The sequence below is a fragment of the Lutjanus erythropterus genome, chromosome 2, assembly GCF_056507025.1.
Source record: "Lutjanus erythropterus isolate fLutEry1 chromosome 2, fLutEry1.hap2, whole genome shotgun sequence".
Classification (NCBI taxonomy): domain Eukaryota; kingdom Metazoa; phylum Chordata; class Actinopteri; order Lutjaniformes; family Lutjanidae; genus Lutjanus; species Lutjanus erythropterus.
The window spans coordinates 29,207,259-29,234,010 of NC_139318.1; the positions used below are offsets into that span (position 1 = coordinate 29,207,259).

Genomic DNA, 26,752 nt, shown 5'->3' on the forward strand with positions numbered 1-26,752 from the left:
CTGAGGAGATGAAGACACAGGATTAAATACACTAGTGAGAGGGAGGATAACAAGTAATCAAGAATAGGTGAAAATAATCAGTGATTAAAAAGCAGGAAAACAGTAAAAGACAGGAAGTAAAAACCATGAAAGTTCAGATTTAGGCATCAAAAGCACCCAAAGTACTTGGTATTTGGTTAGGTTTAGGAAACATACTTGGTCATGTTTAGACAACAAAACTATTTGGTTAGGTAACAAAAGTAGTAGTGTGGCGCAGGTTTAAATAGCCACATTGGATATTTACAAGAGAAACTCCAGCTACTTACACCTCAGGTGCAGCTAGCATTGTTGGCTATGGACACCTGGGTGTTTGTCTCTGCCATGCTAGGCTATAAACACTTGAGTGTAAATAGTCATATGGCTAGTCCAACCCAGGTGCAAATAGCATCTGTCAAAAAAGCAGCTAACAGTGTCAGCAGCTAGCAGTGTGTTTGTCTTATCACTCTGCAAGCTTTTCAGATTTTTATGCCCTTTTCTGCTCAGCAGCTGGGGACCCTCCACAGTGAGGAAAAGAAATTGATCCTGTTGACCCCTCAGGTAGACACATATCACAATAACCCACCTCAACCTCTTATTACACACACGCCCCTCACATTTTTTCTTATCACAGCACTTTAATCGAAAACAATCCAGTCCTATCACCTCCCATCTGCCACCTCTCCCTCTTCTCCCTCCCTCCCTCCCTCCCTCCCTCTGTCTCATGCTCTCCCTCTCTCTCTGCTGCCTCACTCATTCCCTGAGCAGCAGACTGAACTGGATAACGTCTCCTTCAACCCGCAGCACAGACTCATTTCTCTACACACCAGCTCTGAGTGGATGCTCAGCAGGGGTGTTTGAGATATTAGCCCGCTGTGGGGGGAACGGCTCAGGGACTTCTACCATCCACACACAAAGGTAAGCCTCTGGATCCTTTAGATTAGATTCCCTGTTTGTTGTCAAGTACCAAAGTGGAGGTGATTAAAGTTAAAGCCACCTGAACCTGCAGCATTTAAGGTATCACTCAGATTGTCAGCAGTCCCAAGACAGATTTTTTTAAAGCCTAAAAGCTGCATGAAGACATATGTAGCTGTTTCTAACCTATTTGTACATGTCGGTGTGGTTTCTGCCTTTGACATTATAGACTTGAAGGTACATAGACAGTGGCTAAAGAGAATAACACTGAACTTGTGCAGATTGTTGGCAGCCTGACCTGTGAGTTAATCCTTGTTTTGTTTGGAAAACTTAGTTCAGAGAAGCACAGTACCAGTCACTGCACACGGCCGCATGTAATCTTAATGTGCTTAAAACAAGGAGACCTGAAAACATTTAGTACAGATTAGTCTCACTTTCAGAGAAAGGATTTTATTTCTGACACACTGAACCTCTGACCTGTTAGATTAAATCACGTCACACTGGCATGTGAACTCTTTGTTTCATGCGTCGCATAATATGCTTACTTGTCTTGTTCACGTCAAAGCTGCGGGAGAAAGAGAATGGTTATTTGAGGTCACTCATTCGGTCACTCTAGAGGTGTTCGGTACCATGAATGAACACATTTTTAATCCTCGAGCTGTTCTGAATCCTCTGTGTCACTGACCTGATCAATAGCTTTTTGCATTCACGCTCCTCTCACTGACGACTAAGAGCGACAGTGTGTTGTCTGTATGAACTGGGTTCAGGGGTGGATGTAGAAGTGAAGCATGGGGTGGCAGCTGCCGCTAAACTGTCACCCCAGTTTCAAAATATACGTATGAAAAGTTGTAGCTGGTCTGAAATTTACAAGACCAAAAGTGCAAGTGAATGCAGCAAGAGATGAAACTCTAACACATGTAATATAATGATCTGTGCTGGCCACATCTGAGGCTAATTGATGGGCTTATTTGCAATAAAACACGTGTATTTGGAAAACAATGTCTGAAGATTTGGAAATGAAACAATTCAATGATTTCTAATGCCACCTTTAGATTCTATCCAATGCTTTACTTATGCGTCATAATATTTCTGAGTTCAAATATTTTCATTTATTTGCAAATATTGATATATGTGATAGTTTGTGATTACCACCCTTAAAGTCTCCATGTCACCATCTTCCTACACAAATATTTCTTTAGCTCTGCCTCTGCTCAGGTTGGTTCCTTCTCACCTGTGTACATACAGTACATATGTAGAAATCAAAACCTGTCCTGCTTGCGTTCTCACAATCTCCTACAGGTGTTGGTTCCCCAAGTTAGGATGGACCTGAGCCAAAAAGCTTTCAAATACGCTGTCCATTTCTCATGAAACACAGACGGACCTGAAATTGTCAGACCTTCTGCTGGAAAATAGTACTTATGGTCAATTTGTTCACTTTTAAATTTACTGTTGCTTTATTTTACATGGTTTTGTAAAATACTGGTTTATGCAATTTCAAGATAGAATCAGTAGGACTTGTCCACGCTGTTCATAAATGCACCACAAATGTAGTTGATTATTGAGTTTCATTCCTAGGAAATCAAATACAGATGTTTTGGGTTAATAAAGCGTCTTGAGCAACCTCCACCACACACTTTAAGGTCAGGAAAAAGTTATATATTATGCCTTTAATTGGATATTGTCTGTACTGTGTTTTGCATGTGACGGTTACCTTAGTCTACTTATGTATTTTGCATTTATTCTTGTAACAGTGTTTTACTACTGTCCTCTTAGCCAGTGGCTGGTTGCATAAACCACCTTAAGTTTCAAACTTAAGTTTCTTAAGCAAAATATTTCCCTGAGCTAAAGGGTTGACTTAGGAGTGCTGCATAAAACCTCTTAGGTTGTCTAGTTGCCTAAGTATTTTAGACTTGCCTTTAGCTTTCACAGCAGTTACAGTCATAATACAGCACATGCGCACTTCAGTTACCATGGTTGCGCTTTACACACATCATTCTAATATTGGTTAGCTTCTCCAAAATGGACACCAAAGAGAAAACTAGAAAAAAAAGACGATAATAATGATTTCCTTGAAGAATATGGAAAGCACAAGCCCATAATCCAAAGTAAATTTAACCCAGCCATAACAAATACTCACAAGCAGATATGGCAAGACGTGACTGACAAAATCAATGAGAGAAATCTGCTGTGAAATGAACTGTCGATGAAGTAATGAAGAAATGTGAAAATAATACTGTGACAGCAAGAAAGAAGACAGAAAAACATTGACAGGGGTCAACAAACACTGCCCTTCAGTAAAACGATATAGCCAACATAAATATGACACAGAGTAGCGTTTGCTTTTGGCTTGCTACAGAGTTTCTAGTGCTAAAATCAATTATATTCTCTCCAACAAGTTTTCCCACCGCTCACATCGCTCATAGTGTCAGTTGAGTTTTTTCTGTCCTGAAAAATGTGCCTTGGTCTCTCCTCCTCCTCTTCAGTCACCATAAATTCAGACATCGTCTTATGTTCCACAAATTATTTCACTTTTAAGGGACTGTTATGGTCTCTTTCAGAGTTTCAGAGGAAAATGGTCGCTAAGGTGCTTCTAGCAACACATATGGGAATACTTAAATAGCTAAGGGCAAGCACTTAAGACATTAAAGGGTTTTCCCTCAAACATTCTTATAAATCCTCATGGTGATTTTATGCAACTCATTTATCCCCAAGGCATACTTAGGTGAAAATTCAAGAGAAACTTTAGCCTTAGTGTTTTCACGGAGCAGGCACAGACTTTTACCTGGATGAAGCCCGTGTCACACTGTGGTGCACAAACATAAAGCTGAGGCACATGTTCTCTGTCAGTGCAGCTTCTTATTCTGTTGTCGGCTGTCTGTCTTGGTTTGTATGAATGTTGATACACTCATCTGGTTGACTGTTACCTTTAGCTCATAGCTGTGAGTAGCAGTGAGATGTGTTTTTGGCCCAGGGTATTGTCTGTCAGGCTGAGAGGAAGCTGTTCAAACCATCTGGCTGGTGGATCTCTGCAGGGTAACCTGTAAACATTAGGGGAAAAGTACCACTACCAACACGATTTTATGAGATAAATAAGTATACATAAATTTATTTGTATGAAGCAAGTTAAAACAAATTCCAAATAATTTGTAACAGAATCCTAAACTACTGTGTATAATTGATGCTTTCATTTGTGTTGCCTCCAGCAAACCTTACTGTAAAGCAAACAGTTTACTTCATCCTCGATTTGTTCAGTGGTGTTGAATCCAAAATATTTCATTGCATTACTCTGTGGATTTTGTGTGGTTTCGCGGTGTGATTGTCTCCAAGGCACGTCCCACTACTTTCACTACTTTTTTTTTTCCATTTTGCATTACCATAGAGAAAAACAACAGCCTCATTTATGGAAAGGGTGTCAGCACACGCAAAGAGTTTAACTGTCATTTTCACCCAAATTTGAATTGTATTTCAAATTTCAAATACCCAATGTGTAATCACAATAAAGTAACAACACTTCAAAGCTATATAAGTTATTAATAATGTTAAGAATAAACTTTACATTGCATGAATTAAAACAAGGTTACAAAGGCAATAATAATCCAATGAATTTAAACACAGAGCATTATCAGGTTAAAAAAGGTAGTAAAGAACATTGCTAAAGAAACAGGAATTGATTTTTGGTGACAAGCTATATTTTATTTGTATTCTGTATTTGTTGGCATGTTCAACTAAACAAAACATGATCAGTAGGTTTAGTACATTGATAATGCTCAAATCTTTTATTAAAACTTCTAAGACTGTCATTATTTCTGTTAGATATGATGACCAGTGTCATCGTAATGGTAGAAATACTATAAATGCAGGAAATTACATCAACATAGACATGCTTCATGCTCTTTGATGATTTCAGTTTTGGTCATGATAAAAGCTGCTTCTCTGCACTCTACACACTTTTAGTCAGATTCTGATTAGTTTTACTTTAAAAAAAAATTCCAGTATGTTTAAAAACTATGAAGAGGCAGAGCAGGGACAAAAATGTAGGGGAACGGTTGCAACATGCAACACTGCAACTTTTTTCTTGTAACATGGACGTGAGGAACATGCCGCAAAGTTACAGGAGAAAACTGTTTTTTTCACTTTTAAGGTTAAAAAACCCAAAACAAAACAAAATGGAAGTGTTTTCTCTGTTTCAGATAATGTTTCTTTTTTCTAAATTGTAAATATACATATATATATATCATCTGTTATACCTATCTGTAGGCTTAGTATCAGTGAAGGTTTAATTCAGTCATACTTGCCTTTATTTTTGTTGCTAGGGTAAAGTTGATGGAGATGGGGAGGGATGAAAGTAGCATCAGGTTTTTTTTGTCCTGCTATTATTAAAGATTCTTTTCCCATAATGTTTGCTGGAAATGACCAGAATTAGTGTGAAGAAGACCAGCAGAGTTTTCGTCAGTGCAGATGTGTGTGCACACACAGTCAGTCAGTGGGCAGTCAGTAAGAGGTGATTATACACTTAGTTGGACCCACCGGAGAAATTTTATAGAAATGCAACATTTAAATAAACTGATTTGAGAATAACATGCTCGTTTGCTTGAATGGCTAACTAAAACATTAATGAACATTATGAGCCAGTAATAGTTAATGCTTACTTGCTTTGTGGGCAATTTATTCAACTTTCATCCCAACAGAGAAGGGCAAAAGTAACAATGTGCTATGTAAATTTTCAGTATGTCCAAAATTTTGAAAAATGGCTAGTATTGGTAGATGACATGTCTGTTGTTCACAATGAAATATGTTTACTCTAAATAAATGCATCTTTGTGCAAAGAAGAAAATACAAAAAAGTTATACTTTTTGCAAAATGCAATCTAATGTTTCAGATCTAGCGTTTACCAGCGGCTGGTGAGTATGATTACTTGCTCTGATTAGGAAGAAAAACATTTTATAAAGCCATTTCACCAAGGCTTAAATATTAAGATATTGTTTTTTAACTTGTTGGTCTTTTTTTTTCCATTTTGCTGAATTGAAATGGAAATGAGCCACTGATTTAATATGCATGGGTTTTGAGGTTGTTAAGAAATACAATTAGAAATCCCTGTTAGTAACTAACTGCTAATATTCTGCCTGTGTCCTGTCCTGAGAACAAGGAGAAATTAAACAGAAATGCTGCCCGGCCATCTGAGGACATTTAAAGATGTAAATAACTTCTCCTATTGGACGACAAATCTTGTAATGGCACAGTCGTCTGCACATTATTGCACAGTTTTCCATAAAGTACAGCCCATCTTTAATGCAGTATAACAGGATTTTGCCTCAGAGACAGTTTCTGTGCAGTCTGATGCCGAGGATGTCGGTGCAGTTCTAACAAGCCCCTGCCTGCTCTTCATCACTGTAGTGCCAGATATGTGCCCATGAGTATTCATCAGGAAGGGCTAATGGGGCTGAGCAGTGTGAACCTCTGATTTACTGCGCGTCCCCTGTCAGGCCTAATGATAGGGCAATGGGGCTGGTTATGGAGAAACAGGTGCTGCAGAGTGAATAGATGCGAAGCAATGCCGCTGAAAGCCACGGGTGATTGTCGTTTTGTCCCCTGCACAAATGCTCATTTGCAATATTGTGTTCACACATACATAATTATTGTGCATAGAAATTAGCTCTCTGGAAGAAGGCTTACGGCTAGAGTTCTGGTGTGTGCGTGCATGTGTGTGCGTCAAATATTTCAAACACAAATGGTTAGTGAAAGTAAGTTTAATGATTAATTTAGTTTGGGCCAAATTGTTTCCGGAATAAATGTCACATTCAATCTACACGACAACTTTCTGTCCTGAAAAACAGATGGAGCTCAATAATAAAGTGAGAAATGGTGGAGTGTCCCAAATGAACAAAATGTATTAAATATGGTCAAGTTATTAAAACAGGTGGGCTGAACCCTGGAGAACCATCAATATTATAATAAACTAATCAGTTTAACCACCCAAGGCATCATGTGGCATTAGAGATGGGCCATATGGACAAAACGAAATATTAGTTTTTATATGTGAGAGCTTTTTCTGATGTCTGTATAGACTTATATCCATTTCAAATACAGAATGGAAAAATGCCATAATGGAGAGTTGCAGCTACACATACGTATATTGTTAACTCAACAAAAAAAAAAAGTATAACAATACATGGATATGATATAAAAACAGTCACCAAATTATTTTTTACAAATTGGACAATGCATTATATTTATATTGGACTACACCACACGTTTCCTTGCAGTTTGCAGAAAGCTGCTTTTGCTAATACTGTGCAGTCTGGTGGTGGCCCTGAAAACTATTTTGTGAGGCCCCCAAACATGACATGACCTGCATTCTCTTTAATAGCCTGCAGGGGGCAACTCTATGGCTGCTAAAAAAAAGTGTTATTGTATGGAAGTCTATGAAAAAATGACCCCACTTCATACTTGATTTATGACCTCCGTAAACAGTTTCCTAATGAGTCCATAGTCTCAACCACTAGTTTCAAGTCTTCTTCAATACAGCATGATGTTCATTTTGTAAATTATGATCCCATTTAGAGTGAAACGGATGATAAAATGCAGGGATAACTTGTGATTAAGTCCAGTGCAACACACAGGGCTCACAAAATTGAGATCAAACTTACAAACCACATTGTTGATCAAATATGGAGCACCTACGATCCTTCCTTGGACAACTTGTCACTGCTAGGTACCTACCACTGCGTATTGGGAACAACCGACAAGACCCGCAGTCCTTTTGGAGATGCTCTGATCCGGTCATCTAGCCATGACAATTTTTTAAAGTCACTCAGATCCTTATGTTTGCCCATTTTTCCTTGTTTCAACACATCAACTGGAAGAACTGACTGATCACTTACTGCCTACTTTATCCCACCCATAGACAGGTACCACTGAAGGAGATGTTATTCACTTCGCCTGTCAGTTGTTCTAATGTTGTGGCTGATCAGTGTATGTAAAAGCAGCTACCAATTTACCTTTACAAAATGGACAGTAGATTCCATTAATTGATACTGGCCTATGACAGGTCTCCTTGCAGTTAGCAGGAAAGTTTTTGGCTTTTAAACACGTGGTGAGATAAGACTCATGTCTCTTGCTCAAACATCTTAGCATAAAACATAGATGTAGGGCTTTCATGATTATTGTATTCATAAAAAACAAATACAAATGAGCGTTGATCTGCTAGGACTAAACCTCCAGCAAGCGCCTCTGACCTAGAGATACTGTTTGACTGCAGCAACAAGAAGAGATAGCAGGAGCATTTCTTTCTCTAAATACCGTCAATTGTGTTTATTTATGGCTGACCACAGATGAACGGTTGGTCTACAATGAGGCCCAGTATTGACTAGAAGTTTTGTCGGCTAGTTGACTATTCTGTGAAACCCCTACAATGATGTGCGCCTTGTATCTGTGATTCCAAACTGTTTTGACTTGTGTTCATTAAAATAAAGTAATGTCTACTGGTGATCCCTCAGCTTGACAGGACATGTGAGCAGCTCAAGCAAACATCTCATTATCCTGCTTATGTTGTTTCTTTTAAAGAACTTTCACATCACAAAGGCTTATTTTTGTTTATTATCTTTTTTCTTCTGATCTCGTGACATTTTGTGAGCCTTCAAAATTACCTTTTTGGGGAGGGCCCAAGTATTTTGTTCTTAAAGGGACATTTCAGCTTTTTCTTTTTCTCTCCTACTAAATCACCTAAATCATTTTGGCTTTTGACCTGGAGATATCATTAATGATAAATAAATAGATCAGAGAGACTACAGAGGGTCCACTAGCTACAACTACTTGCTAGTTTTTATAAAGGCATGATCATAATTTTTATAGATGTGAAAAAAATCCAAAAGGCTCATAGATACAGTGATATAAAGGCTATAAAGATTAAACTCAGGCTGAATTTTTTTTCATCACTTGAGAGATGAACAACATGCGGTGTGACAAACTGTTTTCCTGCAACGAGACAGCAACAGTTTCACAACTCCTGTCAGTGAAGTTGTTGTAGGTGTTCAGCAGTTGAGGCTCACTCACTGCAGGTCAGCTGGCACAGTTTACCGATGGATCACTGCACAGCCCACACACACATACACACACTCCATCACATAAACACACACACTGGTAGCTCTCTGCCTGGACCATCCCACACTCCAACGGTGTCTTTCCCACAGAGCCGGCAGTCAGGAGGAATATGGGCAAATCCGAAAGCCAGATGGATATCATGGAGAAATCAAGTAAACCTGGGAAGCGTCGTTGGACTGTTGCGGAGATTGGTCTGTCCGTGTTGCTGCTATTGGTCAGCTGTGCCTTGGCTGGGCTGGTAGTCCTCTACACATCGGTTGTGAAAGGTAATGGCTCTGTCAGGCTCACTGTGGAAAGATCCAGATATTACAGATGGCAGCAGTAATGACAAGTGTCTCCCTTGCAAATTATCCTGACCATAGAAAACGCTCTCAAATGTGACAATGACATGCTTTATGCAATACTGATGGACATATGTCATTGGCTGACCTTTTTAGAGATTTCCAAAGGTTACCAAACAAGCAAATTAAGGCTTTTGCCTGACAGTATAATATATGCACCACACACACACAGGCCGAACCTTTGAGCTGAGGACTGCAACTTTGGGCTCTTTTTGGGAGTTTTCGTTTGGACAGATAAACCTTTTGTGCAATGCATGGATGTTGATTGTATCTCCTCTAACCTATAGTGCAGTTTATCTTTCTCAATTGTTTTGTCGTGTGTTGCAGAGTTTTGGACATATTGGCCTTAGAGATATCTGCCTTCACTTGAATATAATGTAACTGAATGGCACTCAGCTTGTGGTGCTCAAAGAACTAAAAAATATAAATATGAAAAACTCAACAGCAGCATCTCTTTCCAGAAGTCATGACCAGGTTACTCAAGATATGGCAACAGCTGTAGATGTAGATGCTGTGGCTGGTTGCTTCTCCAAATTTTGCCACTTTTCTCCTTTAATCTGTTATTTTTTCAGCTGTATTGCTAAAACACATTAGGAAAGGATTTTGATTAAAGAACAGTGGACCCTGGGACGATCAAACAACGCAGTCAGTATATTTCAAGAGCCAGCCAGACCAGCAGAACGCTGTGCAGTGAACCACCCCAGGAGGGGAGTAGGAAAGTGGGGATGAGAGCCATTCTAAGCCAGCTCGGACTTAAGGCTGCCTCTGGCTAGTGTTCGGTCACGAAAAGGAAATGGACAAAATGGGACAAGTTAGAGGAAACCAGAGATTTTGTGCTCACATCTTACGGAGACCTCCTTCACCAGAACATGTCCGATCAGTTTCAAGGAGGCAACACTGGAGGCAACACACGAGAGTCCAGCAGGACGAGGGGAGGGGGACTCTGTGTTTACATGCTTTGTCCACAAACCTCTTATGTGAAGCTGTCAACCATATTATCATCACCATCTTGTTGCTGCCATTTACATTAACCTGATGCAAATTCAAACAATGCACTATAGAATTAATTCCTGTGTGTACTGTATATAACTGTAGATATTACTTTATTTAATACTATTTTGTTTTGTTTTATATCTTTATCCTTCTATTCTTAATTGAATTAATCTCTGCTGCATGTGTGCGTGGAAGGAAGGAATGATAACTCTCATTTGATTATGCAGCTCTGTGTTATATGATGAGAATAAATTATTTTGATACCTTGATAATCCACAGACTTTGTGTGAGCAGTTTCATGTAGAGACTATTTTTCTTCCACCCAAATACACCCGCTAACTGTATCTGATAGCTAGCTCAGTTGTGCTCATGTTACAGCTCAGACAAAAAGGACGCCAATAACGTTTGCATCCCACCTTGTCTCAAGCACAAGCCTCTCATCCATGAATAGATGCATCCTTCTGTGTGGTGATATGTTTGGCAGAAAATAGTTTCTACATGAAACCACTCACAACAAGGTCTATGGATTATCTTGAGTACACCAGGTCATGATTTCTGGAAAGAGACATTGTTGTTAAGTTTTTCAAATGTATGTTTTGCGAGGCGAGCAACATCTAGTTGTATTATATTTGAGAGAAGGCAGACATATCTACCGCCACGATGTCTCACACCAAAACAATCTAGATGGATAAATAACGCTACAGGTAAGAGGAAAAATATTTTTTTGATTTGGTCTGTCCCTTTAAATATAACTAGTCTATAAAAACAATTGCAATCATCGTTAGAATTAGATTAAAGTTCTCTTTATTGTGTCTAATATTGTCTAAAATCTGTTTCTTTAGAACAATCTAACAGGACAAGTGTGTCCAGGAGCTCAACAGGTGAGTGTCGGTGGCTTTAAGCCTGTAAACTGAACAGAGGACACACTGTGGGATAAGTGGCCATGTGTCATTTTGTTGCCTGCACCTCTGATAGTCACTGTAATACTGTAATTCCCTTTACTGCCTGATCAGCAGTGCCACACAAAAGTGAAATAACAGAGTCGCTGCTGACATAGACATTGCCCGTCACACACACACACAAACACAGAGAATATACCATAGATCCAGGCTATCAGCCTTATACTTCACACAACATCCTCCTTTTCTCAGCAGGGGTGCAATCTGTCAAATTCTGCACATACTTTTTCATTAATGTTGACACTGATCTTTCCAGGCCAGCTGTTTCGCTCCAGCCTCAACAGTGTGTGCACAACAGCGGACTGTGTTACTGCAGGTGAGGGAGGCTGTCTTCTCTTTGCTCTCCCGCTGTTTCATTTTGCAAACAAAGTCACCCCCCTGCAAAAACCACATGTGAATCTTCTTCATCCTGTCCCTCTTGTCTCTGTGATGCCTTAAAGCTGCGCGGCTCTTGCAGAACATGGATAAGTCTGTGAAGCCTTGTGATAATTTCTACCAATACGCCTGCGGGGGCTGGCTGGAGCGCCATGTAATCCCAGAGACGAGCTCCCGCCACAGCGTCTTTGACATTCTGAGGGACAAGCTGGAGATTGTCCTCAAAGGTCAGTGGGTGGCCAGTGGGCTGCAGCATGCGGAGCCATGCGTGGGGTTCATTCATTCGGTCAGAGGAAATGTCTGCATGTGTTTTGTTGTTGCAGGTGTTCTTGAGATGGAAAGTGAACAAGACAGAGATGCCATCAGGAAGGCAAAGATCCTCTACAGCTCCTGCATGAATGAGAGTAAGGCTCTTTTCTTTACAACGTATTAAGTCTGTAAGAAAATATAAAGCACATGGACAAAAACAGTTTGTTTGTTAGTCTTCAAAACACTGCTGGAGTTTCACAGGAAAACAGTATTGCAGAATCTCCCAAACAGTGTAAGTGACATGCCGTTTGCACACCATCACACCACACACATTCTGTTCAGGTGGTGTGCATGTGTATGTGAGCGTATCTCCAAGCTAAGGATCTACAGTGAAGATTTAGTCTACAAACATGGCGTAAATGACATTTTTTTAAAAAGTCAACTTGACATGTTGGGCCTTCAGGAGATTTTTGGGTGAAGTAGCCCTTTAAGCAGTCATAAAATACAATTTAATATATATTTCATGATCATACTGTCCAAAGTATGGCAAAGTAAGTATGAGTTAGGAAGTATAATAAACCAGGATGGTACCAAGTTGGTGTTTTGCAAGTCACAAGTAAGTCTCAAGTTTTTGCACTCATGTTTCAAGTCAAGTCCCAACTTTAAAGTTTCAAGTCCTAAGTCATAATGTTCTCTTCAGCAAATGTAATGCCATTTTAACAACAGAGCCTCGACTTGCTGTTCTTTGTGTAACCATCTCTGCCTCTAATTTTCAGCCAGCATGTTTTGCAGACTGAAATTTGTTTTTTGTTGAGCATCAAATAGTTTTCATATGAGAACAAAGCTGTCTTCTGTCTTCTATCATTTTCTTGAAATTGAGCTCAGTAACAAAACATAAATTCTTCATGGTTCTCTCCTGCAACTTGACTGGGTACTGTTGGATCAGTTCAAACAAAGCTGATCTGGGGAATTAAGTATTGACTTGCTGGGAATGAACAGCATTACCACGAGTTGATTCATGACATGAAGGGAAATTAATTCAATCATGGCACAATTTTTGACTCACACACTTTTTAATCTTTGGTCTTCGGGGAAGGTATCGAGTATATCAAAGTCAAAATGCTCAAGTCCAAGTGAAGTCACAAGTCATTGGTGTTAAAGTTCAGTTAATTTAGTCTTTCTTATTAAATCACATTTTTTGAGTACTCAGCAGCAGTACATAACAATAATTTCTAATTACATAATTAATTTAATTACTGGGCCCAGGAGGCAATTACAATTTTATTTACCTCCTGGACTTAGAAAACCCTAACCCTGGCAGCGATATGTTAAATCAGCCTCGTGTGAACTCATTTGGCAAGGGCTTGAATCTAATGCACGCTCATTTACATGTAAAAATCCATCACTCCAGCTTTAAAGTTCATCCTTGTGGTGAGACTGTTTTTGTCAACTGCTGTTTCAAAGATAAAAAATTTAACCTTTAATCTCAGTGAGGCACATTGTCTAACAGAATGAATAGTAGACAGACTATACCGTTGTTATGAGTTGTGGTATTTCACCTGCAGGCCTCATAGAGCAGCGTGACTCGCAGCCCCTTCTGAAGCTCATTGACAGTATCGGGGACTGGCCTGTGGCGTCAGATGACTGGAACACCACTACAGGTAGAGATAACCCTGAACCACACTCTGAATAGTGTTTACAGTTTGTTCTGTACAAATGAATGTGCATATGCAATGCATCCACACCAACAAGCACTCGTGTTCCTACTCAAGTACATGTGCTCACACACAGCGCGTGGAGCTATATTTACTCTCAGTGAATTGCTGAGTACGAGCTTTGTTGGCGGGATCAAGAGGCCGGCCGAGGCTCTTCAGCTGAGCAGTCAGGTGTGGAGTTTGGGAGCGTGATGAGTGGGCAGAGGAGCAGTCCTCACTCAGGACTGTGAAGGATGCTTTAAATAGTCTACTCTGCTCTTCCCTGAGCTCCTGGCTCCTGCCACTTTAATTAAATGTAATCATGGACAGTGGTTCAAACAGAATTAACCACACATAGCTGCATCTGCACATACAGATTTACACAGAGAGTCCAGTTCAGTGAGCAACAGAGGCAGAGAAGAGGCTGGATACTTGCAGCCTGTTTTATTAATTACTTCTTTACAGGAAGACAACTGTATATACGCAGTATGTATGGTCATTAGGTGTCATTATTTTCCTATTAATGCAGAGGAAGCATGGAGCCTCGAAGACACACTGGCAACGCTTACCGCTCGTTTCCACAAGAAGGTTCTGTTGGACATGTATGTGTGGACGGATGACCGTGACTCTCGACGCCATATCATATATGTAAGATCACTGTCTATATGAGCACAAATAACAGATTACAGCCATTATGTCATCATAGAGTCATTATAGATAAAGCTGGTGTTATTCTATATTTGTATTATTGTCACCAAATCTCATTAGAAGACCAACTTTAGAGTATCTTGTTAGCCAAATGGTGCATGTGCTCCACATCACCAGTTCGGTTCCAGCTGGCAGCCTTTGTTGCCTGTCATACCCTCTCTCTCTCCAATTTCCTGTCTGCTTTGCTGTCTAATAGCGGGAAAAAGGAAAAAAGGAAAAGACCAAATTTTCTGTCTGTGGCTCTCAGCCTAAGCCCATTTGTTTCTACTGAAGATGTCAATCTTTAAAAACAGGCACAAATATGCTGCTTCATTTCCATAAATGGCTGAATACTTTCCAATTAACTGGAGCAGTTTTCAGCAAATATTAATCAAATAAGAGTGAACTGTGTATTTGTTGGTGACCATTTTCAGTGACTAATTTCCCTTTCGATTAAAAGGAAATTTACTTTTATACTAGTCAGCCAGCCTAAAAGTAAGAAAACGGTCATCTTGGTTTGCCAAGTAACTGTGGCTAATGTTAGCAGTGCTAGCACCAGGCGTCTGTTCTCATTGCAGGTTAACGTCCACATGCCTGTGCTGAATATGGTTTCACATTGCTCCAGTCAAATAACTATACACGAGTTTATTCTGACACAGACAGCTTACAACCTTATTTTCATTTTCTCAATCAAAATACTGACAAACTGCTCTGGATGTAAGAGATGTCATGTTTGTCCCACTTTCCATGGTTGTGTCTAGAAAAGAACCCTTGATTTGCAAAACTCTCACAAAATTTGTATGTGTTGTTTCTTCATTGCGCAACTTATACCAACTAATTATGTAACGCTGTGGTGAAGTCTGCTTAAGGTTTGGGACAGAAAAGACTTAGGGTTACGGTTAGGAAAACATAATTAATTTGGGTAAACATAAATAATTTGGGTTAATATGATCACTCTTGCAAGATCTTTCCTGGGTGTGGGGTTCCCCTCTGGACACAACCACTTTGAACCACACATTATTGCGAGGAGAAACATGTCACTAGTGAAACAGTGTAGCTCATTGATGTGTTTTAATAGTCTTTGAACAACAGCGGAGGAAAAAACAAATAACCCTTAGCTATATAGACTTTAATACTTTAGGATCAGTTCAGTGTATTTAGTCTTTTAATAAGATTTGTTGACAAAAAATATAGAATAATTCCAGCCATATCCTTTAATCACACTAATAAAATCACACCAAAACATAAATATAAAAATGATTATTTTGCATGCAAAAATACTGAATTGCTCTTTTTTGCTATTCTGGTTAGATTGACCAGCCAGGACTTGGAATGCCATCAAGAGATTATTACTTCAATGATGGAAACTACAAACGGGTGAGAATCACTTCATCTAAATCACACATGCAAAACATGTTTTCTGACTTCACTCTCATGGGTATCTAATCAAGCCGATCGTTTTGGTTTTATTTGTCAAGAATTGAAGGTGAATGGGATTTTGTTTGTGGTGTTAACAACATTTAAAAACGATACTTGAAAAACTCAACTGAAATCAACACGTCTTTACAGAGAGGGCATCACTATTACTGCTGAATCAGATCAACTTCTTCTTCTTCTATCAAGAAATTGTCCATATGAATTTGTTTCTTGAAAACTTGGATGTTGACTTTTCTAGTCATTTTCCAGTCATTTTATTTGAGTGGTACACATATAATTCCATTCACCTCCATTGATCTGACACCTTAATTCTGTTAAGGAATCAAAAAGGTTTATAGCTTGTGATTGCACCGCAGGTTCGCGAGGCCTACCTCCATTTCATGGTTACTATTGCAAAGATAACCCGAGAGGACAGGAACTTGACTCAGGATGACGACCGTGTGTGGGAGGAAATGATGCAAGTGCTGGAGCTGGAGACAGACATTGCCAACGTGAGTGCCAGCCACAACAGGAAATGGAATTGTGGGACGAACGCAAAGGAAAATTAATAATGACAAGATGAAAAATGAGTCCCTCCTCTCTGCTTCCAGTAAATGAGAGAACCAGGCTACATTTAGTGTAGATATAGCAGATCAGCCAAGCTTTTAACCTGTTTTTTTTTTTAATGCCTGTCAAAAATGTGACGAATGAGACTTTGCTGATGAAAGCAGAGCAAAATGTGAATATATATAACCAGGCATCAGTTTATAGAAGGCTCTTTCCTTCCTGTTGCTGGACAGGCCACATCACCAGCAGAGGAGCGCCAAGATGTCACTGTTCTCTACAATAAGATGACACTTGGAGAGCTGCAGAGCACATTCAGCTTCAATGTAAGTGTCATTTCACAGCTTTCTTGTGTATCAGACAAGGTGTAAGCAGGTCGCTGGTTCAGATAACTTAACTACTGTATCTTTAACCTTGTCTTTAACACCTTGCACATTCTTGCACAAAACAGTATAGCCCTTTCATGAAAATAACATATTCTGTGTATCATTATAATAATATTTTCCCATATCTTATTGTCAATTTTCCATTTTCTTTTTGTGCCTCTTGACTTGCAGTACTTTCTTTTAATCATTCTTTATATTTTTCTACTGCACAAAAATCATCAAGGCAAATTCCTCATATGTACAAGGAATAAACCTGATTCTGTAATACACTTATCTTCACTTTCTTGCCATGAGTTAGATAAAAAAAAGACACTTTCATGTCTGTAAAGTAAATTTGAAGCTATTGGGTTAGCTTAGCATACTATACCTCTCTTTGTTTGTTTACTCCATCCAAAAACTGAAACGTGAAAATGATACATACTTGTATTTTTACATCTTTGAAAGAGAAGTGGATCCTTGGTTGCTATGCGGAATAAACATATACTGTATCTTGTTTAATGAATTGTTATATTTACCATTTTAATTAGTGAGCTTTAGTGCTGTCGGTAAATGTATTTTGGCACCTTTGGACAGAGCCAGGCTAGCTGTTTTCCCTGATTTCCAGCCTTTATGCTAAGCTAAACAAACCAGTTGCAGACTTCAGCTAAATAGTTAATGCAGAGATGTGAATGATATCAATGTTTGCATCTAACTCTGGGCAGGAAAGCAACTAAATGTATTTCCCCAAAACTTGAACTGTCCCTTTAAAACAGTACAACAGAAACCTTACACATAGTTCAAGCTAACAGCTAACACGGTCTATAAGACTACTGGTAACCATGGTTCTGCCTTGTCTGTTATTTTTGTACATAATGACACTTTGTGTATTATTATTTACTTCTTACAAGTGGCAATTTAGGGTTCTTCTTTTACAGTTTACTAGTTTTTAATAAGACAGAAACAGGCATTCAATGTAATTTTAACCACGTGTACAATGAACACATCTTCTATGAAGCAGACATAGACATAGAAATCTCCTGTTTTGTTTTCCAGGGTTTTAACTGGACACGATTTATTCAAGGTGTGCTGTCCAGTGTGTCCATTGAAGTCCAGCTAGAGGAGGAGGTGGTGGTGTACAGCTCTCCCTACCTTGAGAAGATGAATGACGTTCTCTCCAAACACAGCGTCAGGTCAGTCCAACAGTGTCAGGCCAGGTGTAAATTATTACAGAATATCTGCGTTTCAGCGCAGCAGTCTAATCTAAACCGTGTTTGTTTGCAGAACTATGCAGAACTACCTCACCTGGCAGCTCATTATTGACAGAGTCAATAGCCTGAGCCGCCGTTTCAAAGATGCCAGAGCCCGATATAGGAAGGTGTGACAAACACAATGCAACAGAACAGCACATATTAACATGACTTATTCAAAAACTAAATTACGGTGTATGTCTGTGCCTGGTTAGACTCTCTATGGGACCACTGTGGAGGACGCTTGGTGGCGAGAATGTGTCCGTTATGTGCAGAGCAGCATGGAGAATGCAGTTGGCGCTCTGTATGTGCATGAGACATTTGCTGGAGAAAGCAAACAAATGGTGAGTTCTGGTCCATAAACTCCCTTAACTTTAGAGAAATAATATGAAATCATGTTCTCAGCATGGAAACCAGTTACTACCAATAGTAGTGGTGCCCAGGGCAAAAAACAAAAAAACAAAAAAGCAAAACAAGGTTAGTCATTATGCAGCACAATACTGGAACAAACTGTCTGAGAGCTTTAGGAATCCCCCCAACCATTGCAGCTTTTAAATCCAGACAACAAAATATTATTATTTTCAAGTGCTTTTACTTGAATATTTTAAAAACCTAAGGTCTTATTACTATAATACAATTATTTTAAATCTTTGTTTTGTTTTCTTTCACCCTTTTATCTCATTTCCAACAGAGTTATCTTCTATTTTGCTCTTTATAATTGTGTTTTTAACTTTGAGTTGGGCTGTTTTACCTTCTCTGTACAGCACCTTGAATCTACCTCCATGTGCTTTATAAACATAGCTGCCTTGCCTAGTTTCCATCAGACAATAAATGCAAACAGTAACGGTCACATGCTGCATTGTCATTGAATGGTATGCTAAAAGTGTAGAGAGCCTCAGATGCAGCCACTCATGAGGGGATTACCCAACAGGCTTGACAAGCCTGGGGGCCCAAGGGCTCAGGGGGCCCTGAAGCCTGAGCCTCTGCGTGAGGTCGCTGTTATTAACTTTGCATTATTTGTTAAATAGTAGGGCATATAGGGTTTAGTGACTGATTTCAATAACAGAGCCCCAAAAGTCCTACTGAAAAACTGAAGGAATAGCCAAAACAATCACTTTGAAGATATCACATGAAAAAAATCATCACGATACACTCAAAGTGAGTGTTTCATCCTCTCAGTGTATCTGTGGGGCTTTAGAGAGACTGCAATATGGGCCCCAGTAAGATAATAAGATGTCGATGAAGGTAGTTCTTAGTTAATATGCTGTTGGCATAAATTGTGTGGATTATTGTGTTGCTGGCTGGATGTCAGTGCACCTGCCCTGTCGAGGGGAGGGACGTTTTATAAATCCTTGCCCAGGGGCCCAGTGTCTCATGATCTGCCTATTGTACCACTAAATCAAGACAATAAATCTAGAATAATTCTCCCTGCTTAACACTCTTTTGTGACACTGTTGTGATGAAATTTTATCACAAAGACAACAAGTGAAACACAATCAGTTCACTTTCATTTTCTTCGTCTGTGCACTTTATGTGCCTACAATATTCTTTATGTGCCATGTGCAAAATCTTTTTTTATACACAAAATGCAGCATGTGTTACCCGGGGCTCCATCCTTTTGAAGGCTTGTTTTTTTGTGTGTGATTATGATTACACTGTGCACAGGTCAGTGACCTCATCAGTAAGATCCAGAAGGCGTACGTGGAAACGCTGGAGGAGTTAAGCTGGATGGACGCTCCCTCAAAGGAGAAGGCAAGAGAGAAGGTAAAAGTACAAGTGGCCGCGATTAGAAAATAAGGGTGTACATTCAATTATATGTTAGGTGTAATCACACTGATCTGTTCTGCGTCTCATGTAGGCCATGGCCATCAAGGAGCATATCGGCTACCCAGATCATATTCTGCAGGAGAGCAACGAGAAGCTGGACCAGGAGTACTCTCATGTAAGTAAGAACTGGATCTATTTCCAGGACACTCTGTAAATAACTGACAGATGCACTGATCTCTGATTTGTCCTGATTCTCCTCCCAGCTTAATTTTAGTCAACAGCACTACTTTGAGAACATCCTGGAGAACCTCAAGTCTGAAGCACACAAGAGCCTGAAGAAGCTCAGAGAGCCAGTCGACCCGGACCTGTAAGCTGTTCATACATCTGACAGTATAAGCTGCCCTTTTTACTAAAACACGAGCTCTTGTTCTCAGGTGTTGCGCAGCATAAAACATTAGGTTGATTACATGAAAATCAGTCATACTGAAAATAGAAAACAAAAAAAGTAAAAAACAGTTAACCCAAGAAACATACGATGCAAACATTTTCTTCCTTTAAAATAACAATGACAACATGGACAGACAAAAAAAACAAACATTTGCACTTCAAGTTGTATTAAACAATAAAACGATTTAAAAAAAAGTGAAATCTGCTTCAAAGTATGTGAGGATATAAAATAAAATTAGGTGCAGATTAAAGTAAAAAAGCAATAAAGTTTTGATCATCACGTTTGAGTGGAGGTAATGTGGTGACCGCTGTCATCTGGCAGAGGGTAATTAGGTCATCTTGAACACCTGTGGCGTCTGATGTTTTCCAGGACATTTAAGTCCCGCCTGGCAGCTAACCTCCTCTCTCTGCTGCTCCCCTCATCCCTGCTTTGTGTGTGTCATTTTAGTTATCCTTTTGTTTTGTTTTGCACTGTGCAACACCCACCACTTTACACTCACACCACACACCACTGATTCCCACACCCCATAAAATTATTTAATTTGACATTTTAATTTGATTTCATCTGATACGCAAAATATCTTCCATTCAAATTTCAACATGGTGTGTCTCCCTCTTGTTGTGGCCAATTTGAGCAAAGTCACAACACCTGTGGGCTCGTCCAGGATTGTTTGCGTATAAAGGCCCCCAAAATCTTCCTAAACATTGTGGATCTTTTCCGTACATCATATAAGATCTCTTCAGAGTACGGTATGATTTTAAACCATTAATCCAGTATCTTTAATAGGGAGGAGTTTTCAGGATGTACTAGCAAGTAAAATGAAGTGAGTTATTTATTTTGCAGTGGGTTCAAGTATTTTGGGATCCAGACATCAGGATCCTTCAGAGAGATTGATTATCTGGTATCGTAAGACTACTGGAATGTTCTTTTCTATGATTTATGAGGTATTTTTACTGATATATTTACAAAACTCTGCAATCACTGGGCTCATAGCTTTTAATCAAGACCATTAATGTATCTCCAAAATGTCAGCTTGTCATAAGAAATGGGAGAATTGTTTCAACTCATAAAGGAGCACTCCCTCCATCAGTTTTATTTTTAAAAAATCAAAATCACCAAATTTGGGGATAAGTGGTTTTCACGGGACAGCAACAGTAAATTTACATTCCTGGTAAACAAGCAGTTTTACCTTTTTGCTCCTTCTGTTAAACAGGGTTGTGCTCTGCCAAAATGCAACACAAAAGATTTTCTAAAATGGTGCGTTGAATGTCCTGCTGCACATTTAGAGACGAGAGAAAGATGCTGCGGGTTCTCATCATGTAATCCCCGAAGAACATTAAAAATGAAGGTTTAAAATATTTTGTTTCGTGATGCAAAGATGCTCTGTGTATGGATTTTACCGTATTGTATGTTCAACAACTATAAACCCTTCACCAATCACTCCTCAGGTGGATCATCGGTGCTGCTGTGGTGAATGCATTCTACTCCCCGAACAGAAACCAGATAGGTAAGAGCTTTTACGACAACCGGCATGGCCGCTGGGAGCCTCTGTGACAAACACAACATGTTTTTCTCATGCTTACTTGTCATTGTAATCCTGTTTACCTATTGTGTTTTCGCCGCTGTTGTTTTTGTCTGTGCAGTGTTTCCAGCAGGAATCCTGCAGCCGCCGTTCTTTAGCAAACAGCAGCACCAGGCCCTCAACTTCGGCGGGATAGGAATGGTTATTGGACATGAGATCACACATGGATTTGATGACAATGGTGAGAGATGAGTGACTCATTGTGGATATTTTGGAAAGTCCAAATAATACAAAGCAAATAACAACAATTTATTTTGAGTTTGCTGTTTGCAACATTTGACCCTGATAGGCTACGTGCACTGTGTTTGATAAACACTACTTTCCATAATACATTGTGTTTCCTTTGCAGGGCGTAATTTTGACAAGGATGGTAATATGCTAAACTGGTGGAGTAATTACTCTGCAGAGCATTTTAAGGAGCAGTCACAGTGCATGGTGCAACAGTATGGCAACTTCAACTGGAAGCTTGCAGGGGGACAAAACGTAAGCAGCAGTCAGTGGCACGTATGAAATGAGACGTTTTGTCTCGGCTGTAATCCCCGACACTGTTAACCGTATATTATTAAGTGACCACCAGAATGAGTGTTTTCATGCTGGTGTGTGTTCATGGTTTTGTCTGTGTGGCTGCAGGTCAGTGGAATCAGCACTTTGGGGGAGAACATTGCAGACAATGGAGGAGTTCGTCAAGCATATAAGGTTTGTATTTATTTATTGATTTATTTAACGGGGGCAGTACTTACTAATAAACATTGCACTAAATGTGCAAGAGGCTATTTTTCATCTGTAGTCCCTGGACAGATGTTGAAAAGTCACCATAAAAACTATGTAACAACACCATAAAGTCAAGGTATAGTAATACAATGATATATAATCCATGACACAACATTTTTTTGCAATATTAAAATACAAAGAAAAAGGAAGACTTGAAAAAATGTCCTGGGGAAATTTTGTGGGCCGATCGATAGACTGACGGAGTGAATTTTAGAGTTGCTGGTCGCAGCTGAAAAGAGAATATTAATGTTACTGGAAATGTTACAGAAACCCTCATATTGCATTGTTAGGTGCTATCTAAAACAGAAAACACGCAGGCTGATAATGCAAGACATGCAAAACAAATAAAATGTTAATAGAAATGAAAACTAAATAAGACAACATTGTGCTGCATTGTTAGACATTATCTTAAAGACAAGCAAGACAGAAGCACATACTAAAGTACGCACACTAAACTGGAGATAAAAAAGATAGCGCCAGGTGGGAGCAAGAGACGATCAGCACAGACAGACTGAGGACAGTAATGTGTAACTGTCTTTTAGTGCTGATAGAGCTGAGTACTAATTAGCCATGAGCTCTAAATAAACTCTAGGAGTCCAGGGGCCGCATTATAGAAACTTCATAATTTGCAGGTCCTATCTTAACTGTTTGGAAAAAAGCCATCACAAATGAGTAGTTTTTAAGTTAATGTTCCTATCCTAACTTAATATAGGAAATGTCTATTACAGAATCATCTGAACTTACTAAAATTTTTAAATAAACTCTCCCAACTTTAAGATAACTCTTAACCTGTCCTTATTTTCACTTTTCCCTGTGTAGTAGTAGCTAATTTATCAACTAGCTAATGGTAGTGTTTGCTAAAGCTGTAAGTAATTATTATTTTCATTGTTGATTAATCTGTAGATTATTTTCTCAATTAATTGATTAGTTGTTTTTGTCAATAAAATATTAGCAAATGGTCAGAAATGTTGATCACTGTTACCTAAAGCTCACGATGGTGTCCTCAAGTGCTGTATTTTGCCCACAACCCAAAGATATTCAGTATAGATATAGATATTCAGAAATGTGTGAATTTCTTGACAGATGTCACCAAAACTTCTAACTCATCTGTCTTGGAGTTACGAGCTCATTGTTGTTTTTGCTCCATTTTTTTGTTTTAACATATGTTACAGTATGTTTGAATATTAAAAACCAAAAGTTACAAAGTTGTTTAGCTCTGAGAGATGAGAAAAGTAGTGTTGGTTGCTAGGTAACAAAGATAAAACTTGACAAACAATGTTAGATTGAGTATTTAAGATTTCCAAGCCTGAGATAAGACAGGATGAAGCAAGATGAGATCAGATTTTCTTATTAAGACTTAAGAGGAGAAGTTTCTGTCATATGGCCTCAGTTTTCTAATAGCTGCTTGGATGGAGTTTTATTCTAGTGGGGTTAAAACAGAGAACGCAGACTGACTGAAAACACTTCCTGAGTGAGTCAGTGCATTGTTCTTATGTTGATAAACTGTTGGAGTGGAGGAGAAGTCAAGCCATATATTGTACATAAGATAAACATCTACATATTTAGCAGATGTTAGTTGCAAAAGTACAAAACCATATGTCACTATTTCAGCAGCAATGACAAACACAAAAATGCTTATTATAAACATCTGAAACACATCTGAAATCTTTTTTATGTATGCTTGCATGTGCATGTGTGTGTGTGTGTGTCTGTGTGTGTTACAGGCTTATTTAAAGTGGGTGGAGATGGAGGGTGAAGAACCTCGTCTACCTGGTCTAGACATGGATCACAAGCAACTTTTCTTTCTTAACTTTGCCCAAGTGAGTGAGAACAATGAGGACGCATGTTTGTTATGTCTGAGTGTATTATTTCAGGGGACAGAGGGCAGACTACCATTTCTCCATCTGCAGTCAAGAGCCAAAGCTCAGAAGGTGCATTTTTCAGTGGCTGAGAAGTAAACACTGGGACAAAGACCAGGGTCAGGGGGTGAGATGCTGAAGCAATCCCAGAACAAATGAGTGTTCAGCTCCACACATAGGGGAGGAGACGAGCTGCCAAAGTAAAGAGCATCTCGGGGCCAGGGAATGTAAAGCATAAGTCAATCTGTCATCAAGAATAAAACAGGCCAAACACCCGTAACGAATCTCAACATTTCTTAAAACAACTTGCACCAAACTTGCACATATTAAAACTGGGCATTAGTAGAGTTATTAGATACAAAGTGCTTTAAATATGTAGAATAAACAGACGTTATATTTGAGGTGAAATTTTAACTCTTAATGACTGCTTTTAAAACTAGTTTACTTTCTGTTCATCTAATCATTTTTTCTCCAGGTGTGGTGTGGTGCTTATCGGCCTGAGTACGCCAGCCAGTCCATCAAGACTGACTCACACAGTCCCTTAGAATACAGGTAAGGAGCTGTGATGTGCTCAGATTGAAACCAATAACAATATTATAATGCATAGGTAGTCTGATGGATTTTAATCAATGACTGAACTACCATTCTATTGATGAGTACAATAGGATCTGGAATCTACTGTTGTAAATACATTTTTGTTGAAAAAAGTTTCACAGTAAGATCCAAATTGAGAGATGTGCTGAGTTCATTATTTTGCATGCAAAATAAGTCCACCCAAGCAGCAGATAAAAAATTCATCCATGGCAACACTTCAATAGCAGCCCAATTCTGCAGAAAAAATGTGAACCTGGCAAAAACCTGCACCTCCAACATGTAAGCCTGGTAACTCTAACTGACAGCTGCTCTCACTGTTTGTTGCTGTTTGCAGACTCAGGCCACGGGCAGCATAACATCAGATCACTGTTGTTCACAGAATGATGGAAAAAGGCCAATTATTGCCTGACTTCTTTATCAAAATGTTAGTTTTAATTAGTTTGTTTTGCTGCCTCCCAGAAATCTGTGACCTGTATGATTAAATCACATCTGCTGTTACCACCACTAACTATGGGTGTTGCCAAATCATCCAGGGCTGAAATGTCCTAGATTGCCAGAAAGTCTGTAATTAATATTTTCAAATTAATAATAGATCCCAGACTAATTCTGTGTAAAAAGTATCGCTCATTGTGAAGAATCCACAGAGAATTATCACCCACAATTCCCCTGCACTCTGTGGAGCGTTTTACTGTCTTTCAGCTCATTGTTTTGGTTTTCTATTCTTATCTATTCTTTCCAGTCTTACTGCTCTGATATCTTTGCTTTTGGGCAGCAGGCAGCTATTTTTTAAAGCAAAAAATGCTCCAAAAACCTACCATATACACTACCTGCGAAGCAAACAATGCCAGCCAAAATTAGCAACTAGCAGGTGAACATAGTGGAGCGTAGCAGCTAACGAACCGTATATTTTTGTTACAAGACAGTGGAGACCAAAACCAGAGCTAAAAAAAGAGTGAATACTTACATTCGCCTGGTGGCCAGAAACACTCCACATGAATAATAATGTTGCGCCGAAACTGCTGGATGTATAAAAAAGCAGCAGCTGCTGACAAGTGTGCCGTATGACCTTAAAGGTGTTGACGTCAACATGCCCAAAGAAAAATCAGTTATCGTAGTTTTAAGTATGGTCTTTTCCTACAGTCACGATCAAGTCAAATTTTACTGATGTTACTCTCTCAGTGGATGGTTCCTCCAGTCTCTGTACAGCCATACACCTCTGCAGACTCAGCTGGCACTTTGTCTCATTAAATTTACAGATTCACCACACTGTAAATATAATAATAACCTAATGCTCCCACTGGAAAAAGCATTTTGTCATGGCAAAGCACAACTCATTTGGGTGTTGGTTCAGTGCAGCTCCATTCACTGAGCCTAATATGAGGACTTAGACGCTGGTCTCACACTTCGCAGTGCTTCTCTGGCATTCGTAACATATTTGAGATTTTTATCACCCTGATAATGTTTTGTTTTTCTTTTGTCTTCAGGGTGCTTGGATCTCTCCAGAATTTTGAAGCGTTCTCAGAAGCTTTCCAGTGCCAAAAAGGCAGTCCAATGAACCCCGAGCTGAAGTGCCGTGTCTGGTAGAGAAATTTTACCCCTTAGATATTTATTTCTTGACACGGGCAACTCAAATCAAAAGAACAAGTTGTACATCTTAAACCCACAGAGACATCCTGCTTATTCCAATTTAATTGGGGCAGAGTGATGATGACACAGATATTTTGCATATACTGTAGATGTATTTTAAGTGGATGACAGCCTACTTTGAAAACTTGCAGCAAGTATATATTATAAAAAAGAAACTTGCTTGA

General features: G+C 39.2%; 1 protein-coding gene across 1 annotated transcript; it reads left to right on the forward strand.

Annotated features, from left to right (window-relative positions):
• Window positions 1-787: 787 nt before the first annotated feature.
• Window positions 788-26,752, forward strand: mmel1 (membrane metalloendopeptidase like 1). Its single transcript, XM_084736536.1, has 24 exons — window positions 788-933; window positions 9,120-9,296; window positions 11,207-11,245; window positions 11,580-11,639; window positions 11,764-11,925; window positions 12,022-12,102; window positions 13,513-13,608; window positions 14,171-14,289; window positions 15,640-15,705; window positions 16,122-16,256; window positions 16,545-16,634; window positions 17,727-17,863; window positions 17,955-18,048; window positions 18,136-18,264; window positions 19,586-19,684; window positions 19,779-19,862; window positions 19,951-20,054; window positions 21,584-21,642; window positions 21,779-21,898; window positions 22,067-22,200; window positions 22,348-22,413; window positions 24,213-24,308; window positions 24,823-24,899; window positions 26,426-26,752. Exons 2-24 carry the CDS (start codon window positions 9,140-9,142, stop codon window positions 26,523-26,525), a joined length of 2,304 nt encoding a protein of 767 aa, XP_084592662.1. The 5' UTR covers window positions 788-933; window positions 9,120-9,139; the 3' UTR covers window positions 26,526-26,752.